Raw genomic sequence first — 22,500 nt, 5'->3', positions numbered from 1 at the left:
TTCAATGTTGTCTAGGACAAGGATTTCTAAATAGTTTACAAACATTGTTTTTACAAGTTATTACAAACGTTCTTGTTTGAGAGGGTAATCTTTCTTTATCGAACACACTCCTTTTGGCAGACAGTACGACTGTTTCTTTTCGTGTGGCCTGGGTGACAGGATTGGAAATCCAGATATTGATGAGGTACAGAGTGAGTTGGGTGTTGGGTGTAACGCTGTTTCGATTTGTTTGTTTGTTTGTTGCTTATTATCACCCTCAGCAACATTCCAGGTGTAGGGCAGTCTGTAAATAATCGAGTCTGGGCCAGACAATCCAGTGATTGATATCATGACAATCAATCCACGCAATTGGGATAAGGCAATCTTTCGGAATCTTCATGGGTCTCGGCCCAGGTCAGTGGTAAGAGCTAATGGCTTTATGTCAGAATGCATCCTCTATATCACCTGGGATAGATTTTCGGTAAACCTACAATACCCTTAGAGGATGATCAGTATTTAACAATCATTACAACTGAGTACAGAAATATAGCCTTGTTATAGGTGAGGTGAGGTGAAATTGGGTTTAACGTCGCGTCCAAGATTATTGCACTTATATGCACTTATTTGCCGAGCGCCAGACAGGGTAACAACAAGTACCATCTTAGGTAGATGCGTGGTTAAAGCTTCCCACATGGCTACAATACTTCTCTCAGTGTACACTGCTGTGATAAGGATAGATTAGTGCTAATAGCAACACACAACAATGGCAGTTCTCTCAGCTGTTACTTAAGACAGTGAGGCTGAGCAATGTGGTTGATGTCCTATCATAGTGCTCTGAAGGTAATGAATGTTGCTCATAATATCAACCACTGGTTTGTCTGATCCAGACTTGATTACGTACAGGCTGCTATGATATAGCTGGAATATTGCTGACTGCAGCTTACAATTTAGTACCCGGAAAGGCACTATACACTACTCTCAGAACACAGTTCTTTTAATATTACTGTACTCAATCTGTCATGGTACGATAGATTAACTGTAGTATTGTGGAAGAATCGGGTGTTTAACATCTTTGAGTAGTCTACAACAGAACACTGGCTGAAGGTGGAACTCTGTAATGTTGCACTAACCAACAAACCTCTGTTGTTGACCTGTCTACAGGGCGTCCCACCTCCAGAAACAGACACTTGTTTTCTAATTGTCTGTGTGATAATCCCTGACCTTCAGCCCCAGACACAGATGTCGGATTCCCACTACTTGCAGACAGTCAGAACTTGTAAGCAATGAAAACTCAGTGAAGTGTTCTCAAAACTTTTATTTTGTAAACACCATCAACAATATATTCACTATACAGCATACATGGGATACAAACAGTTATACCATGATGTGTGGTAACAATACATCTGGCCTAATGCATGTACTACTTGTCTATGGGATTGTACTCCATGCAGGGATTACGTGAACACCTCACTACATCTCCACTGAGTGATATGAAGGTCATTCTCAGGACTTGATAATCATTACTCAATCTAAGGGACCAGTCATTTAATACAGTGGGTGGTTGAGGGTTTTTTATGCACCAATGTACTGAAAACTGTGGCCTTCCCCTAATGTTTGTCATATTTTTGGATGACGATTCCAGAAAAGACAACATGACAAGTCCTTTATATTTTATTATAAAAAGTCCATTTTTGTTAAGATTCTCCCCAAATGTATGTATTTTGTTGACCCTCCCACTAGGGACTATCATATTTTGGGGGGGACCCTCTCCTGATTCCCTCTGACCCACCCACCCCTATAATAAATGACCAGTCCCTAACACAACGTGGAACATCATCAGACGAACTACAGCTCATGTCAGTTGTCTGCTGACCATGTTCCAGCCTGGGTCAGACAGTTTTGGCATCACTTGCAACAAGGTACCAATGTCTCAAAACCCTTTCCGACTAGAGTACATGATATATATGCCATACAATCAACATTTTCATATTTTTCAGCATCATCTGAGTCAATATACATCAAGACACTATCGTTACTCTTCCATGTCTGCAAGCATGTTAGAGAAGTGAAGATGTGAGTTATTTCCCTTGGTAGGGTATTTATGTCCTTGACATAGTACTCAAATCCATCTAAATCCAGAAGTAATTGAGTACCCGTCAGAGCCCTACTTGTAGGTTGTCCAGTAATTGAACAAACAATTTGAAAACGAGGAACTGATAGACTAATACCTCTATTCTGTTTCTGAGCAGTAACCAATAGTTGAAAAAATAATTTTTGTAATGACATACCGCTCATGCAATGTCACCCTTTTTTTAGGTAATTTAGTAACATTATGGGGACATGCCTTTGTAGAGATGTGTGCAGTGTTGGACATCATGCCAGATTCTTGATTGGCCTGCATGTAGTCGTTATGAGTGAGTGAGTGAGTATGGTTTTTAAGCACTATTCCAGCAATATCACGGCGGGGGACCTCATTGGTGCAATCTCATTAAAATCAGACCTTAGTTCTCGCGCAAGGGCGGTCTGACGTGACCCGTAATGCGGTCTGACGTGACCCGTAATGCGATGTCCTCAGATCTTTGTTTAGCGGCAGCGAGAACTAAGATCTGCTTTCAATGAGACTGCTCCTTGGTGGTACAGTGAGTAGCATCTCCCCAATGCAAGGGAGGTAACTGACAATAAAAGTCCAGTTTCCACCCATGCCGAACTAGGCTGGAATTAAGGAGTTATATTTTGGATGGACTAACGAGTCTATGCATAGTCCAATCAAAATCGTGTAACAATATCGCTATCTGGTTCGTAAACTGCCGCGTAGATTTCAGTTGACTGCAGGATTTGCAAAGCATGTTTACCAACAACTTAGCGTCAACAGATATTTTCCAAATGATTTTATGTTTTTAATCAAGGTGCTCATGTGATTTGATGCACTTTGTGAAGTAAGGCCCGTTTCAATACAAAATAGATCTTTATTATCAATCAGATTGTCTTCACTAGGTGACGCCATTTTATTTAAGCAAATGCAAGTGATATGAGAAGTGGAAGCTGATTGATCAATAGCAGGGACATAAAAGGGACATAACTAATAATACCCATTGGCGGTGCTACGATCGAGCCCAGAAATTGCATCCTAATTCAGCAAGGGTGGAAACTGGACTTTTACAGTCAGGTAACTCCCTTGCCTCAGGAAGATGAGCTAAGTTCCAACAAAATCAATAAGGTAGTTGTTACCTCATATAATTCCCCAAATTCTCTTAAATGACAAGATGATAGTGGGGTTTCCAGCCTGACAACATGAAATAGAGAGTAACAGTTAGTCAGCTGACCTCAGCTAAGTGAGTGATGCAAGACCTTTGTGAATCGACCATAGAACTATGTCGTATCGACAAGGCCTTAAAGGTACATTAGTTACATGAACACGACCATGGACTTCCTTCTGAACTTCCTCAGCTCTCCATGCTTACAGACTTGGCTTTCCTGCTGGGCAGGAATGTTGACTTGCCTGCAAAAAAATATACATGTAAATGTTTCAGCATTAGAAATTGGCACTAAAGTACTCACGGAAATGAAAAAAACCTGTTTTTCTCAATTTAAAAATCGACACAAAGTGTTACGTAGCTGTAAATACGAAATAACAAAACAACTCGAAAAGTACTAGTCTGAATTTGCTAGTTTGATCTCAGTGAACAATACAAAATGTATTTTACAGGAGGTAATTTGTCGGCACTTTCAACATTCAAAAATAAAACTAAGTCCAAATTGACATAGCAGAAACAGACTATAGGCATTATGCACCTGTTCTCATCTGTCGTCAAGGTGTCATAGGTCACCTTGATCTACTTACACCTGGTTATGCCCTGTTTCACATTAGTCTGTTTTATTCACATTTTTACACACTTTTACGTGTAAAAAGGCATAAAAACATTTGATACGCTGTATTTGTGCCACGGCCCAATTAGTACTAATTTAGTTGTTTGAATATTTACATATTTTGTTTCTTAACTTAAGATCTGAGGTCGAAAAAAACAGTTTTTTTTCATTTCCGTGAGTACTTTAGTCCTGAATTCCTTACCAAACTGCCCAATAGTAAAGGTATCTTAAGGACGAGTAGAAATTGGCCCATTTCAAGGGTTTTGCTATATGTTATCATTATAAGGACAAGTGGACAAAAACTGTTAGTTTCTAACCCTGTGTTTGCAAGCTTGAGTGTCATAAGCAGTAATGAAGCAAAAGAGTCTGTGATCGGCTAGTTGATACCATTATTGATGTGAGTGTGTTAATTTTGATGTGACATTCCATCATACATTGTCTGCAGTCACAAGATCATTGTCTTACAATGTCCAAGTCATAGTGCATTTGATTTAAACACAATACAGATTTCTTCTGAAATAAGTTCCATGAGCCAAATGAAACTAGATTACAAATGCAGACAAAATTGAACAATCCAATTCTTTAGAACATTTCCACATTACCAATACAACCAACTTTACATGAAGTTCTCCTCTTACTGTCTTGTACAGAATTAGTAGTATCTGTACAATTAAAATCTAATCTTAGTGTTTTCTACTGCTACACACAGATCTGAGGACATGACATTACAGGTCAAGTCAAAACAACCTACAGCAAAGTTAACCAATCAAAGAAATCACTTAACAAGAAGTCAACATTAACCCGATCAAAAAGCAGTTTTCTCGAGCTTCACGGCACTTGTTTCAACCTGGTGACTTCCATTCAAGACTACACTTTGAAATATATTTTGAAAAATTCTCGATTCAAAATTTGAATTATATGAATAAAAGAATGTACTTCACACTGGCTGTGTAAAGCTTTTTCTGTTCAAATATATATCCCATTGAAGTGAGAGATAAACATTGATTTTGATAGAGTAAGCCCCTAAATGTCATTTGGAATACTGTTGTCATAACAATTTTGTGGTTGCATGATTATAAAACATCCCTTCAGTCACGTTCATGGTCTAGTAAGGAACGCCCTGATTGTTCAGATGAAAGGTCATTTTGACGAGACCTGTATTATAAATGGGATGTCCTCAGATCTTTGATTAGTGGTAGCGAAAACTAAGATCTGATTTGAGTGAAATTGGTATCGGTACAGTCAAATACTAAACAATAACAAGAATATATCTTTTGACTTTACTGATTGTACTGCCTACACAGCTACAACAATCACAGAGACATGGCGGCAGTACTTACTTGGTGGTGTTGTGATCTTGGAGGCCAGCCACACAAATGGTTCAACAAGGGACTGACGGTTCGTGACGGAGACTTCCCATAGTCGCACTGATAACAGAGTTGTGAAATATATTAAACACAGATACCATTTTAGGTCTTTGAAAGGCATTTAGAAGTGATACACATTAGGAAGAGAATATATGGATGTCAACTTCTTTATTATCATAATAAAGAAGTTGACATCCATATATTCTCTTCCTTAGATACCATTTTGTTTTGTTTGTTTGTTGTTTAACGCCATACTCAGCAATATTCCAGCTATATCATTGTGGTCTGTAAATAAGCAAGTTTAGACCAGACAATTCAGTGATTGAGAATCCATCTACAGAACTGGGGATACAACTAGTTAGCAAGTCTGACCACCCAATCCTATTAGTCGCCTCCTACAGCAAGCAAGGATGAAGACCAATTCTAACAAGGATCTTCACGAGGTAACTCAGATATCAGCTGATTACATACCTACATAATTAAACCACATATTTCTTTAAGTCCATGAACTTGATGAATGATATACACACAAATTAATTTCTCACCGGCAATGACTTCTTTCTCGGGTGACACTTTTAAGGATATTTGTGGTTTTGTACAAAACACAGAAAATATACATAAAATATGAACATTTTCAGTTAATTTATATTTTCCCAACTGCTTGTTCTTTGATTGATTACTGTCAACTGTTAAAATAATGATTTATCAAATAGAGTGTATATGTTGGTCTTGCCATTGCATATATTAAAGTGACCAAAATAAATACAAGTACATTGTTCCTGTAAAACCATCCTCTAGTAGCATTTTTCGTTTAGTTATCAAAAATGTCCCCAAATTAATTTTACACCAAATAAAATAAAAAGTATGCAACTACACGTTTGTGTATATTTTAACCAATCCTTGTTAATTGTTTCTGAGAAAAAGGTGTACAGATGCCAGACATCGAACAGGGTTATGACAACCTCACTTGCGAGTCAGGTGATTCAAAAAGTGCTGCCATAATTAATGTGGAAATAATGAATCACTTGGGGTACAAAAGAAATGGAGTCATGAAGGGTTATGCATCATAATAATCAGTATTTTAGAAGTTATTATTTCTCCAGTAACCATGACACAGGTTTGTATGTAATATTTTAAACTAGTCCTTCATGACATTGACAGACAGAAGCCTACATTTCTCCTTGCCGGCCCAGGCCATGGCAGTGTTGAAGTCCACCTGTCTGTGTTCCGTTAACTCACTCTTGTTGCCGATGACGATGATGTGAATCTGTTGAAGATAAATAGATGAGCTGGTTGTGTTGAGATGATACAGATGCAGAAGAATGAGTAGCTTCCAATTAAATATAGAATCAAATCTTAAATAAAATGTTTAAAGAAGAGGTACATCAGGTATGAAGTCTCTAACTCTGTAAAAGGAGCATTGTTGAGAAAAACAATAACAGCAGTGGCAGAGCTCAAATTTTAGCAAAATGATTAAACAGCTCACGAGGGTGTACAAGAGGTCTCAAGCTACTTTTAAATCAATAAACTTCTATAAAACAAATATGTCTTGGTTGGGCTATTATTTCAGTCCATTTGATGATGGATTATGTTTCCTAGCATGGGACCGCCTCCATGGTCTAGTGGATAGCGCATCTGCCTGGAGTTCAAACCCCTGGCCACATCTTACGAAAAGACATTAAAAGATAGTACTTGTTACCCTGCCTTGCATTAAAGGGACAGTACATCTACGGTCCTGCATGTTTTTAAATCATACATGAAATAATTTCCAAGTGAAATCACATGCCTGATTCAATTCTCAAACCAAAACAATAGAGCTCCGCACAGCGAAGCCAAAAACACAAGCGCTGTGCAGAGTAAACTGGCTTCAGTCATGTTTTTTATTAGAGGCAAATGACGGGCCTAATGCAAGCATTTCGGTGTACTTTACATTTTGTTCTGCATAATTATATAGACGTTTCCACATGATTTGACGTAAATATGTGTATCACGATACGTACCATATCGTGACCTATGTATCATGATACGTATCATATCGTGACCTTGATGTCTCATTTCACCCTTAATATAATGACCTTGCTATGGAGATATGATTTGTATCACATAAGCCCTCGAGGACATTACTGGAACGTTCTCTTGTCATGCTGAAGACCCGGGTTCAATTCCTGACATGGAAAAATGCATGAAACCCATTTCTGGTGTCCCCCGCTGGAATATTACGGGGGCGTAAAACCATACTCACTCACTCACTCGAGGACATTACTGTGTCCTGCTTATGACAGAAGACAATAAGCAGTATTGAATCAGAACACAGGGTTCAACAATGGTGGGTGGGTGAGAGTTGTTTTATGCATTCAGCTACATTCCTGCCATATAACGTGGTCCGAGTCGGGCAAACTAGATGTCGACAGCATGAGCAAAAATCTACCTTATTACTTTACACACAACCAGTTCACACATTGTGACCACCCAATCCTCCGTTATATTAGTTCACACATGCATGGTTTTAAAGGGACCTGTTCTGCCCCAGGTTACCCATGGGCCATGGACATTACAAAGGGAATATTTATGACGGCCTCAACTCACCTCCTTCTTGTCCCTGGTTTTGTCGATGTCTCTCTTTAGTTTGTCTAGTTTCTTGAAAGACTCAAAGTTTGTCACATCATACACAAGCACAAAGCCCTATAACAGAGACACATACAAACTACAATAAGCAGTGCTACAAAGAACTTATAACAGAAACAGTTTTGGGATTTTTTATTTATTTTATTTGGGGGCAAATATAAAAAAATACAATCACCATATATAATATGAGCTCAACAGCTCAAATTAATAATATCAATAAAATTTTAAAATATAATTTCAAATTTCATTTGTACATATTAATTATTTGAAAATGATAAGCATAATAAGAACCTGAGACCATAAATCAGTCTCGGTAAGAACTAATGATTTACATTGTACATGTGTACTCCAAAAAATATTTCTAATATCATATTGTGTGTTGTTCAGATAATTAACAAGTTTCTTATTCTATACTTACATCAGGAAAGTTGAGGTAGTGTTTTGGTAGATCTGTGTTGCTCCCATCCTACAACACACAACACATGAAACCCTCACGAAGCCATGGAAACATTAAAACAAAAGTCAAGTTGAATATCAAGAATCATGTTACACTAAAACCTTACTAATCCAAACTTTACTGTTCCCATAGAAACTCTAATAATCCAAACTTTACTGTTCCCAGTGAAACCATATTAATCCGAACTTTACTGTTCCCAGTGAAACCCTAATAATCTGAACTTTACTGTTCCCAGTGAAACCCTTTTAATCTGAACTTTACTGTTCCCAGTGAAACCCTATTAATCTGAACTTTACTGTTCCCAGTGAAACCCTAATAATCTGAACTTTACTGTTCCCAGTGAAACCCTATTAATCTGAACTTTACTGTTCCCAGTGAAACCCTATTAATCTGAACTTTACTGTCCCCAGTGAAACCCTATTAATCCAAACTTTACTGTTCCAAGCAAATTCATGAAGATTAACAAAACTCCAGATTAATAATTCATCAGTATGTAGTAATGTCCCTTTAAGAATATTTTTGCATTTATGGAGGTATAGGTATACTGTATGGGCACACTGTGTAAATATGTATCTACAATAAGAACTTTGCAGTCCGCTTATTCAATAATTAACACAAACATAACTGTAGACAACAATATGAAATCAGTGACTATGTTCAGCACGGGTGCACGGGTGTCCCAGTTGTCTAAGGTGCTGCAATTCGCAGTGCAGAGTTGCGTCCCTTGGGCATGCCAGAAACCTATGATTGTGAGTTCGAATCCCGGTTCGCCCCGATTATGTTTCTAGGTTTGTCAGCACCTACCCGTCCTCATGGGTTTCACCGAAGTGGTAAACGTCTGAGACCTGCATCACTTCAGGCTTTCCTCCCACATTAAGCTGACACACCACAATATAACTGGAATACTGTTAAAAGCGGCGTTAAACACAACTCACTCATGAAAGTAATTTGAGTAATTTGGGTATATTGCTACTTTTAGCATCATTTTTTTTATCAAAATAGAACAGAGATTTATTTTTCTAGATAAACAAGGATGAATAGCCCCATAAAACAAGATGCTTCTACGAAGATTTTGTTTCTGAGAAGACTTACCAGACCTCCAATATCAAAGATGCGTATCTTCTCCTTTATGCCCCGATCAGTCTCAATCACAGCTGTGTAGATGTCTTCAATGGTGGCCTGCATCGGCTGACGAAACAACATGGACACACATTTCACCGCATTTGTTAAAAGTCAGACAAATATTCATCAAGCAGTAATAATTACTCATAATTATTGATGATCCGATAGACTGATCGTTCAGTAACCATGTACTGGTGAAATGACCGATTAAAGTGTTCATAATACATTACGGGTTAAACCTTATTTAAGATCATTATAATCAGTGTTCAAACATCCATTAAATTCAACACAATTCCAAAGGAACACACTCCTTTTATCATTGTTAATATACAAATAATCTGGCATCATTTAAGAAATAATTAAGATCATAAAAACAGGTACTATAACATGAAACAAGGGGGTTTATGATCGAGCAAATCAACAAACCTTACCAAATGTATAACATGTATCCTGCCGACACATCAATCCGTGGTATTTTTTATGACGTCATTTCTCGCTCACCTCGCACGGATTAGCGCCCCCTAGCGATTGTTTACATTAACAACTCGATCGTGACAGCTCCGAGCGAAAAATGTTCAGAATTGCATCTATTTGCGTAAGTACAGCTTTATATTACGATAAACTAACTAAAACTAACATTCTGCACGTAATGCACTTTTTGTACCATTATAAAAAATGAGATCGTAAAAAATATTCAACTCATAAGTTCAGCAAGAGGAGTTCGTCTGCTGGCTGATGTAAACACTAATGTGTATCACGTGACTACTAAGGGGAATACCCGCTCAATTTTTAAAACTATGGAAGCTGAGTAGGGCCATATCTTATATCGTTTATTGTGGTTTGTAGGGTAATTCTGCAAGACGTAAATGACAGTACCGGCCTTATAGACCAACACAACTGGAAGTAGTTGAACGAGGTTCTTCTGTCTACAAAGCAGACTCTGAGGGACAGAACTAAAGGCATTACCTCCCCAGAATGTTTGTCCTCTGGACCAGGCCCATTATTTTCCCAAGAAGAAAAGGCACGCCTTGTCGACCACATAAAGCTTATGGCCTCAGTAGGGTATGGATATACCAGGGCGCAGGTTATCTGTCTTGGAACTGACTATGCAATAAATCTCAAGAAACGTAGAAATGATTCCAAATCACTATCACTGCAACCATTGATAACCCTTAGAATACAGAGACAATGTCTTAGTTTCCTTATGAGCTAATTACAACCTAAGAGCAAGACTGAAAAGGGACTCTATATTATGGAGCATAGTCCCTCTTTAATTAGAAAAGTTTCTCATCGTAAAAAGCTCTGTGCACAAACTTTGCTATTTTGGCGCTGTCAATCAGTGAAAGTCCAGTAGGCAAATAGCATTCTGCGACAAGAACCTTGTCTACTCTTTAATAAGTCAATTGTTCATACATTATTTTGATTATCAATGAAACCTTATGAAGTGGGTTACATTTATGCAAACTAAAGGCTTCTGAATTTCTTTTTCATATGGCACTTAGGTTTTGTTATGTTTGGAAAGGTTCCGGATAAATTATGCTTTCTCCTGAGTTGTTTTTTTTAAAAGAAATATTTAAAATTATACGGAAGAAGGCGATGCCTCACCGTGTTTTCGATGACGTGATTCGCGTAGAGCAGCTGTTCCACCATGGACGTCTTTCCGACACCGGTCTGGCCGCACATCAACATTTTGCCGATCTTTACAGGCATCGTGAGAAGTTGTGAATGTCACTGTCAGCTTGCAAATATCAAAATTTTGTCATAATCTAAGTAATTTTATTATTGTTAGGGATCTTGTCTTCGTAAGTTAAGAAATCAATACACGGATGTCAGTCCTTGTGAGATAAGGCAACATTCATCGCGCATCACACGCTGATAAACGCTTGTATTTTGCTTTTCTGGAAAACTCCTGTCAAATCGCTATTGCTTCCTGTTTACATTATTACCTCCCCTTGTTGGTTACGCAAAAAGTGGGATTGTATTCGCCTCTTCTCGAGCTAAAGATTAATGTGGCAATATTTTAACATAATGGTTGTCGAATTACAGAAGAATACCTTTGAAATGCGTAAGTGGCATTAGAATTAATGACAAGAAAAGTATGCTCTTTTCTTATTGATCGAATAATGGGGAAAGAAGAAATTAATGTAAAATGGGTTTCCAATCCCAGCCTAGAGTTATTGGTGACAGCAGAGACCATATAATAGATTATTTTATGGTCTCTGGTGACAGGGTTCAATTCCATTGTGCCTACATCCCATTGTGCCTACATCCCATAGTGCCTTCGTCCCAAAGTGCCTACAGAGATTCAGTTTCATTCCTATTTATGTGTAGGTTTGACCAGGGAGCTTATGCCAGCATGTCACCAATACTGCTTCGTTTGAAAATTCGACCTCCCACATGGTGTAGCGGTAGAGCGTTCGCCAGGAGCGGAAGGTCCGGGGTTTGATCCCCGTCCGCGTCATATCAAAATACGTTAAAAGATGGTACTTGTTGTTACCCCATCTGTCGCTCGGCATTAAGGGGCTAAAACAAGTCAGTATACTGTGTCTGAGTGGGGTATTCATGTTAAACTGTGGCGTGGTATCTCAGTAGGCCAGCACTATAAATCGGCATCAGTCCGGACTAGTATAAGCAGCCACACACGTGCATGTACGACGCTGTATAAGTGCAATAATCTTGGACGCGACGTTAAACCCAATTCACCTCACCTCATTTGAAAGTTCACCCGGCGCGTCTTTCTATGGAGGTGTCCTCAGATCTTCACGCAGAGAGGAATCATCTTGGTTGGTTGGTTCGTTGTTTAACGCCGCACTCACCAATATTCCAGCTATATGACGGCGGTCTGTAAACACTCGAGTCGGGACCAGAAAATCCAGTGATTGATATCATGAGCATCGATCCACGTAAATGGGATAATATGACATGCATCATCCAAGTCAGCGAGCCTGACCACCCGATCCTGTTAGTTTCCCCTTACGACAAGCATGGGTTGCTGAAGATCTATTCTACCCCGAATCTTCACAGGTCGAATAATATCGGAATAAAAGTTATGATTTTCAATGAGATTGCTACATCTAAAGACGTACATACATCTATTTACGTCTTTGCTACATCTCAACACTAACACACATCTTCATTACTAATTTATACCCTTTATACATTGTCATTCTGATAACATTGATTGATTAAGTTATGAATGATTCGGGTTTACAAGTATTCACCTTTGGAATTGACGCGAATGCCTCCCATGTGCATAGCAGTTCAAAGTTCACTACGGCTAACTTGGGTGTGTAGGAAGCACGTGCCATGAATTAATATAATTTAATTAATCAGCATTTATGCAGTCGGTAGTCGATCAGTTTATCGTTTGATAAACACATTCCTTACTATTTAATTATAATAAAACAGGGCACACTTGATGCCAAGTCGTCTCAGGCGCCGCAATTCGCTGTGCAGAGTTGCGTTTCTAGGGCCCGCCAGAAACCTATGGTCGTGGGTTCGAATCCTGGATAAAGTATCTTGGTTCTTGTGCACGTTCTCGTGGGTTTCACCAAAGTGGCAAACGTCTGAGATCTTCATCACTTCGGGGTTTCCTCCCACATTGAGCTGACACGCCGTGATATAACTGAAATACTGTTTAGAGCGGCGTTAACAAACAACTCTGTCACTCACTAAATGATAAAATTCTCAAAAATATATTATACGTATTGTTTAATATGAAATTTGGATACCGAAATACATAAGGGTCTGACAGGCGGAAACGTAATGGAGGAAGCACTCCATCTAATGACTCTTTAGATCAATGAATCCCGGGTAGGTTTGTTTAGATATACTGCGGGGGCACGGGTGGTCCAGTCGTCTAAGGCGCCGCGATTCGCTGTGCAGAGTTGCGTCCCTTGGACAGGCCAGAAACCTATGATTGTGGGTTCGAATCCCGGTTCGTCCTGATTATGTTTGTAGGTTTGTCAGCACCATACCCGTGCTCGTGGGTTTCACCGAAGTGGTAAACGTCTGAGACCTGCATCACTTCGGGCTTTCCTCCCACATTAAACTGACACGCCGTGAAATGACTGGAATACTGTTAAAAGCGGCGTTAAACCCAACTCACTAGATATACTGCATTTGGTCCTGCAGCAAATTCCAGTCCTCTACATCAGATGGCAACTTTGGTTTCTACAATCTACCAACACAGGTTATTGAACTACAACTTTAGCTTTGGCATTGACGTCGTTGTTTGTTTGTACATCCCTCACAGCTGATATAAGCTTAAACGCTTTCGGTGAGGGACTACACCATTCAAGAGAGACAGATAATCCGTAATTCCCAGATTCGAGTAGATTATTGTATATGTTATATCAAAGACGTATATACGTCCGTGGTTATATGTTGTATATGTTACCCAGAGACAATTAAGAAAGAACGTATGAACAATGGATGACGCCATATCGTATATTTCTCAGCAATGGAACACGGTGTCATTTTGCATCCACTGACACACGGTCATTCTATCCTCATGGGTTATATAATAATTATACACTACGTAACAACGCTCTCGCTCAGGGAAATGCAACAATATGACACTGTTTTGTAATATGACACACAGTTCTATTTCTTTGTTGGATTAAGAAAAAGTTAACCATTGTTATATTTGTTTTGTTTATTGGAAAGGTTTTGGTTTGGTTTGTTGTTTTACGCTGCACTCAGCAATATTCCAGCTATATTACGGCGGTTTATCGGAAAGGGCGCAGAAACATTATTTCGTTTTACTTACTTACTTATATTGGAGATTTTACGTGCGCTTTCCGACTGCAGCGTATTTCACACACGGTATTTCGCTTTAGTCGGACCCGCCTTTTTATGATCAGCCAACAGGAAGTTTGGGCAGAAGAGTTTATTATATCGGAGGGGGGTGCCTATTCTTTAAAAGTTACTATATCTTGCGAGAGCGCCTAATACCTGCTACCTCTTATAACATTATTAAAATTATATATTTTGTAAATTGAACCGACAGTGACCTACACCTTGTTTGCTTTTACATTAAAGGTGTAGCAACAAAACATATGCCATACTACCTTGCGTCAGAGAGAAGAGAACGACCTGCTTCTGATGACGATTAGCTGGTTCCCAGTCTGATCTGCGCGTGCGACATTCAAACATTGTATAGCCAGAACGCAGTCAGTACAACGAATGGATTGACAACACGGCAAAATGTGAGTACTCCCCGTATCTCGATTCAAACAAAGAATTCATTTGTGAACTAAATGACAACATGCAAGTACAGCTCTATAACTTGACAATAGTTCGTGACGATTGTCATATTGTTTTGCAATCCTAGACTGCATTAGAATAAACTGAATTGTTTACCAATGGTACACTGTTACAACTATAGTGAGACACGGACGTACATTCTATATACGTCTTTGAGTGAGATAATATTATATATAGCCAGTTAACTAGTCCTACACCATGACTGTTGAATATGTTTATTTTATGAAAAAAAATATTGAAAAATCTAGAAACGCATACAAAAGCAAGTCTAGCTAGTTCTATTCAGGATAGGGATTTTTTGATTTTTTAGAGTCAAGAAGGATATTGTGTAATATAAGATTTCATAGACTACTGTTGATTATTGTACTAGTAGGTGTAATCATCCTTTCTAAATGGAAAGACTTCCACCCGTATCCCACTTCCAAAAGTGATATATATTTACATGTAGCATGTTTCTTCCAACTATATATGGGGCGGTCGGGTAGCCTAGTGGTTAAAGCGTTCGCTCGTCACGCCGAAGACCCCAGTTCAATTCCTGACATGGGTACAATGTGTGAAGTCCATTTCTGGTGTCCCCCGCCGTGATATTGCTGGAATATTGCTAAAAGCGGCGTAAAACCATACTCACTCACTCACTCACTCCAACTATATATATTTATTTAGGGGATGGAAGTCTTACCGTCTTTCCGAAGGCAATACATATTTGATGGTATTATTTGTACAGCTGCGTATTACTGTGGTTACAATTAGTGAAGATGACACTGAACATAGGTTTTAGTGTATGTGCAAGGTTAGAATTTAACTAGGAGTAGAAATAATTGTCACTTTCACTTTTAAAGATTTATTTTTCAAACGAATTGAAAGGATGATTTTCTTCTGTCATATTTTACAGAGTTGACTGAGAATGGGATAAGATTGGTGACAGGAAGCTACCCCAAAGAGAGAGATCAGCCAGATTCACAGGATGGGGAGGAAAGATGCAAGTAGTCATAGTGGTACAAGTGCACACCTCGCTCCAGTAGATCACTACAGAAAACAAATAGGTAATATATCATCATATCATGTTTATTATCAAGATAGACACAATTTTTATGGATAACAACTTCTTTAATACTGTAAAAAGCGACGTTTTGGTATAGATCCTTATACCAAGGACAGTCTTGCTTGACAACGGTATAAGGATCTATACCGAAACATCGCTTTTTACAGTATTAAAGAAGTTGTTATCCCTAAAAATTGTGTCTATCTTGTCATCCGCCAACTTCTAAGTAATGCCTATCAAACAAGTTATGTTTATTATCCCACGCCACAATATGGGGCAGGGGATATAGGAACAGAGTTCATCCGTCTCTCTGTCCATCCGAACACTTCTGAAAGTGGACAAATGTTCCGAAATTTTAGATACTGATATTACTGGTCATGATCTGAAATGAGTTTGAAAATTGGTGTCTTAAATTAATTTTTATGTTATGGCCCTTACTCCATGCTTTTAAACTTTGTGCATACTGCGTGAAATGGGCACAATTCTTTTCAGAAACTATTGAAATTAGAGGAATGAAAGTTGGCATACTTATATAAGAGATACTGTCAAGACTGTGTTTGTAAATTATATTTTTACAGAGTTTTTGGCCTTGCTCCATGCTTTTCAACTTAATAGTGTCTGCAGTGGGGTCAAGCTTTCTCAGAAACCTTCACTGACTGCATGCAAGTTTACAAGGCTGAAGCTTATTTAAGAGATAATTGTCAAGACTGTGTTAGAAAATTGGTCCTGTGATTTTTTTCCAGAGTTATTCCCCTTGCTACATGTTTTTAGATTTTGAGCATGCCGTTACGACCCTTGATCCATGTTAGTTTCGTGCAGAGTGTCTGCAGTGGGGACAAGTCTTCTGATAAACTACTGAAGTTAGCTTATCTAAGAGATACTTATCAAGACAAGTTTGATAATTGGTGCCATAAATGTTTCCCGAGAAGGGTCCTTTTTATTAATTTCACATTTAATTATTTTTTCTGATGACATAAAGTGAGCCGAGTGTCTGACTCATTGTTATGGTAGCAGGAGCGCTGAATTAGTCAACCTGACTCAGTTTCCTCTTTCTCCAAGTTATTTATTCTTGTATTATTTTTGTTCATCTGTTAGTTGCAGTCAAGTTCAAGAGGACAGGCACAGTGTGTCCGTTATTAGTGGAAAATGATTTGTTAGTACATGTAGATGATGTACATGAAGGAGCTGATATGATACAATTTTCCCAATTTTGTGCATCTCACAGGTAAACAAGATGTTAAAAAAAGCAAGAAAGATGCTAAAACCAAGAAAAGACAGACTGACCAGAAGAGATCAGCCATGACAATACAGGTGAGTGTGGGGCTATTCCAGGCTGGTAGGCCCGGCAAGTATTTTCTGACGCATAGTTTCTCAGTTCACTTTGTTAATGAATTCATACTTCACATCCAATTTTGGGTCAAATTTCATATATTTCACAATGAGACTTACTGAATTTTTCTGCAATATCCATGATCCTATGGTACTAATGAGAACCTCTTTACCCCTAGTGAACAAAAATATTTTTTTTCCAGAAAATACTGAAAATAATAATTTTAATTTAAAAAAACTGCATTGTTTACTGCATGTCCTGACAAAAGTGCGTTGAAGGTCCCCATTAAAAACATCTGGACTATCATATAGAGTCAGAGAAGATGTTCCCTCTCAAACAACCCCACCTCCCTCTGAATATCAAATAGTCGGTCCTGAACTTAATGTTGTTCAGCACAGTGTCCGAAATTACTGCCTGCCCATGGCTGGTAACCTTGTCTGTTGGGCTGCATGAAACTTTCCTCCACCTGCCCAATTATCTGGCAGACAAGCTTAAGACTTCAGTTTTATGATAACTCCTTGTGAATTCTCAAGTAATTGTTTGCAATATTTCAACTGAATCAAAAATTATTTGTCTCTTAGTTTTTGAGATTTTTCAATTTTTATAATGCCTGAATGCGGGTCACCTGTCCGATGGTCTTGTTGGGTTTTAAATTTTTTTCGAACACTGGTTCAGCATGATAAAGACTATAACTTTTTCATCCCATCAGAGTCATCAGCACTGTGATATCATATCAACACTCTGCTGGTATCGAACTACACATAACCCAATATACATGTATTTCCAATGTCCCAAGTGACTTGGCATCAATGAGGATTTTCTGTAACCACCAGGAGATTGTCCTGGTGACAGGGTCCGGACTGGCCATGCTGATTGGTCTCTACATGCTGCTGTTCTGGTATCTGGGGACATCGGAGTATGAGAATCCAGTGAAGGAGGAGCCGCTCTCGTAGATGGAACAATGGCTGCTGATCAGGGATTTATTTTCCGCAAACTTTGTGTTCAATGGCATAACTATCAAGATTTTAAATTTAAGTTCAAAGGGGACTTTGTTCCATGTTCTGGTACCCGTTTCTAGTATAGAGTGTACAGACATTGTAATTAGTGCTCTGTGAGAAACTGAAACATTGTCCATGTGTAGTTCATGAAATTATAAAGCACTAGGTGGATATATGTCATAATATGTAACTGACAACCAAAGTAGTGTTTAAATGACTTGATCAAACCTGCTGGGACTGTCAATTTGCCAGAGCTGAGTCTCTCTTTAAGGATCCTTAAGATTCAAACTTTTAGCCATTGAATCTTTTAATATTTACAGCTTCTTATACTGATGTGGTTCAATCATTCCGTGTTTTCCAAGCAGTACATCAAATCATCACTGAACACTGCTCCATTCTCAGTTAACGGGGCTGGCATAATGTGATTGTGTGAGTGAGTTAAACTATAAAGCTGCATCGACATTATTTCAGCCATACATTGACAAGAACAAGTTTTAATTTCTACAAGGGGTTTCCATGGAGCAATATTCAGTCACATATTCAAGTCGTGTTCCTATGCAAGCATATGATTTTTGTCTGCACAAATTTCTGCTGTTATTATGAGATTGCTATGGGTTTTTTAAATGACACATTTAATTTAATAGCTTTTGACATGTGACCATACATGAATGATTTGGGGAATATGGTGACAGACTTGATTCAATTACTTTATTCTTGTCTCTGCATAATTAACAATGACAATCACTATGTGCCAAGAATGTAATAATGTTTTGATGAACAAATCAACTTTTCACCACAGTAGTTCATAATAATTCATACGTGAAGTTGTTATATTACTTAAAAACCTGTAAAAAAGGGCAGCATAAACAGACTGGTCGAGGGCGGACCTGTTAACTTTAATGTTTGGTGGAATGGAAGAAGGTTTTGTCTATGTATGTCATGTGGTCCTCTGAGTTAAAAAAACTGTTGTGATGTCTTTGTTTTATTATAAGTATGAAGAAATAAAATTAGAATGTTATAAATGCAAAATAATGGAGATGGCTTGTTAGTTTCCCAACTTGTCTAATTCATTTGTCTTCTGACAATAAGATATGTTTAACATTGAAAAAAGAGAAAATGGTGGCTTTTTTAGTTATACATGTATAGAGAAAATGGTTTCTTTTTTAGTTATTTGGATAGATTTCTGGTTACACAAGATAGACACAATTTTATGGATAACAACTTCTTTAATACTGTGTTATCCATAAAATTGTGTCTATCTTGTCATCCGTCAACTTCTAAGTTATGCATATCAAACAAGATTTCTGGTTAAAGCGTTGTCTCTGACTGGGTTCCATTCCCCACGTGTACAATATGTGAAGCTAGCTCTTGGTATCCCCCGTGACGTCTTGGGATAATGCTCAAAGCAGATTCAAAACTGTCTCTAGTAATGGGTTGTGAAAACCATCTTGACAACTTTAGCCAAAAACGGGTCTCCAGCCTTTCAACACAATCCTAGACTTCGTATGAACTTAGTTTATTTCTTCACCATTGTACATGCCACCAACAAGATATATACTGTAACCATGGTAACAAGCCTGTACACAACATATCAATGTACATGAAGAACTTAAATACACTTATATGCATAAAAGTATGTACAAGTATGTACATATGTAAAACTATGACAATAAACAATGTAAAACTGAAAGGGTTCCGTGTTTTGTGCCATCATTCATGACATGAAGTCCAGACTCAAGTCCATGACAGGTGACGACATGTAACCATTTTATGGATAACAATTTCTTTATTGTTTGAATTAATTCAGTGCTACTCGTTACCTCTTCATCTTGCCCTGAAATGTAACAAATACTGTATTCGACGTAATAAGCGCCCCGCTCTAATAAGCGCCCATGGCAATATTTGCTAATATATGGGCAAGTGAACAATCCCAATTAGCATCCCTTCCGATTGATCAATGTACACAAGACTTTTTTTATTCGTCTATAATACGCAGTCGTGTGTTATATGCATCCTTAATTATGGGTAATTAAATTCTGGAAAATATATCTGTCGTATATAAGCATTTCAGGCTGTCAGCATAAACCACGAAATTTACGATCTTTCAACTCTGTTTTATTTCACCAAAATGATATTCTAATTAGAGCCTCCTATTCAAAATTTTGAGAGCGCCCTGGGCGAATACGGTAATTCAAAAGTTCTCCATATAAAGTTTCATGTCTTCATGTTCTGGCCACCTGTAAATGCCGGGCGAAGACTTGAGTTACCAAGTGAGTTTTAACACTGACAGTCTTAGATCCTGTATGTGCTACTGCTAGGAATCATTCATTGGGAAGGGACTCTTTTGAGAACCGGGTTTGGCAAAATTGACATTCATTGGTATTAATGAGTGACTGTCCGTCATCCCATCTTTCTGAACGGTGTTGGCTAATGTTACTGGACATGTATATTACAACTGAAAGGTGCATGAAGACAGCCATCTTCCCAATGTCCACTAGCCTAGTTTCCTGTGGCAAGCATGTCCACTAACCCATATCAAAGCCTAGTTTCCTGAGGCAAGGGTGTCCACAAGCCTATATCAAAGCCTAGTTTCCTGAGGCAAGGGTGTCCACAAGCCTATATCAAAGCCTAGTTTCCTGAGGCAAGCGTGTCCACTAGCCTATATCAAAGCCTAGTTTCCTGAGGCAAGCGTGTCCACTAGCCAATATCAAAGCCTAGTTTCCCGAGGCAAGCATGTTCACTAGCCAATATCAAAGCCTAGTTTCCCGAGGCAAGCGTGTTCACTAGCCAATATCAAAGCCCTGTTTCCCAAGGCGAGCGTGTCCACTAGCCTATATCAAGGCCTAGTTTCTACCCTTATCACATCAAGGCCACTTTTCATGGCTCGACCGGGGCCACCTCACGTAAATCAAGTTGTGCCCCTTGTAATGAAATCACGATATTCCATCAGATCGCTGTTCTTATCTCGTATAGCTTCACAAAGACAGTGACTACCATAGGCAACGACCTAGTTGATCAGGGAACAAACACTATCACGATTTCATCCCTGACACAAAAACATAGGCAATCGTTGGGGGGTTTAAAAGATAAAAAAAAAGACATATTATATCAACAAAGACAGGCAGCGGTAAATCACATTCATACGAAGGTGTACAGTCGTGGATGTTGATTTTGTGAAACGTTCTCTGATTGGACTAGCGATATATGCAGTAGTCCAATCATATTTAGCACAGGAAAGTGGGCTTGATGTGGCAAGGGTGGAAACAAGACTTTGATAAAAAGGCTAGTAGACGCTCTTGCCACGGGAAGGTGGGAGTCAGCTGTCTGTTTACATAGTGATATAAGGCTAAACTGTAGTAGCAGAAGGACAAACATGCAGGCTTACATCAATACACTGCTTGATAACCTAACAACAATGTTCATACAGTGCTCTGTGCAATAACAAAATTTATTAACTTGTTTTTTCATTTACTAACCATTCTAACAGTCTTTTCTTAACATTTCTTACCAAAAATATTATATTTTTATATTTTAACATTTCATAATGATTTATCAATGTGAAAGTCAAGAAAGAAGATTTTGTAGGTAAAAGATAGTCTTGATTCTCTTCCCTTCTTCATCAGTAAAATACCAGCTTGTAACAGCATCTTATTTCTGTTTTTTACCTGGGTAGCACATTTATTTTCTACACAAAAAAGATACTGCCAAGTTCCATAGAACCAGTTGTTTTTAGTAAGCTTGATACAAAACTATCCAGCACAACCATGGTAAAGCATGGGGGTCACTTAACACTCTCCCTCACACACTGGGAATACCATGCCATGGTAATGTGGCATCACTCCGCACTCTCACACACTGGGAATACCATACCATGGTAATGTGGCATCACTCCGCACTCTCTCACACACTGGGAATACCATGCCATGGTAATGTGGCATCACTCCGCACTCCCTCACACACTGGGAATACCATGCCATGGTAATGTGGCATCACTCCGCACTCTCACACACTGGGAATACCATACCATGGTAATGTGGCATCACTCCGCACTCTCACACACTGGGAATACCATACCATGGTAATGTGGCATCACTCCGCACTCTCTCACACACTGGGAATACCATGCCATGGTAATGTGGCATCACTCAACGCTCCCTCACACACTGGGAATACCATACCATGGTAATGTGGCATCAATTCCGCACTCTCTCACACACTGGGAATACGATGCCATGGTAATGTGGCATCACTCAACACTCCCTCACACATTGGGAATACCATGCCATGGTAATGTGGCATCACTCAACGCTCCCTCACACATTGGGAATACCATGCCATGGTAATGTGGCATCAATTCCGCACTCTCTCACACACTGGGAATACCATGCCATGGTAATGTGGCATCACTCAACACTCCCTCACACATTGGGAATACCATGCCATGG

General features: G+C 38.7%; 2 protein-coding genes across 2 annotated transcripts; one reads left to right on the top strand and one right to left on the bottom strand.

The window, feature by feature from the left end:
• Positions 1 to 1,289: 1,289 nt before the first annotated feature.
• Positions 1,290 to 11,357, bottom strand: LOC139450543 (NF-kappa-B inhibitor-interacting Ras-like protein 2). The gene is made up of 7 exons (XM_071232286.1): positions 11,023 to 11,357; positions 9,388 to 9,483; positions 8,257 to 8,304; positions 7,800 to 7,895; positions 6,387 to 6,480; positions 5,187 to 5,273; positions 1,290 to 3,478 (listed from the first exon to the last, which is right to left on the bottom strand). Exons 1-7 carry the CDS (start codon positions 11,125 to 11,127, stop codon positions 3,423 to 3,425), a joined length of 582 nt encoding a protein of 193 aa, XP_071088387.1. The 5' UTR covers positions 11,128 to 11,357; the 3' UTR covers positions 1,290 to 3,422.
• A 2,120-nt stretch (positions 11,358 to 13,477) lies between these two features.
• LOC139450536 (triple QxxK/R motif-containing protein-like) lies at positions 13,478 to 19,738 on the top strand. The gene is made up of 5 exons (XM_071232278.1): positions 13,478 to 13,609; positions 14,461 to 14,627; positions 15,578 to 15,728; positions 16,953 to 17,038; positions 17,891 to 19,738. Exons 3-5 carry the CDS (start codon positions 15,650 to 15,652, stop codon positions 18,008 to 18,010), a joined length of 285 nt encoding a protein of 94 aa, XP_071088379.1. The 5' UTR covers positions 13,478 to 13,609; positions 14,461 to 14,627; positions 15,578 to 15,649; the 3' UTR covers positions 18,011 to 19,738.
• The last annotated feature ends 2,762 nt before the right edge of the window (positions 19,739 to 22,500 follow it).

Source organism: Haliotis cracherodii, unplaced genomic scaffold, assembly GCF_022045235.1.
Source record: "Haliotis cracherodii isolate W230 unplaced genomic scaffold, xgHalCrac1.p SCAF_10, whole genome shotgun sequence".
NCBI classification, from domain to species: Eukaryota; Metazoa; Mollusca; class Gastropoda; order Lepetellida; family Haliotidae; genus Haliotis; species Haliotis cracherodii.
The sequence above is the reverse complement of the archived record's forward strand: the minus strand, read 5'-3'. Positions and strand labels throughout refer to the sequence as shown.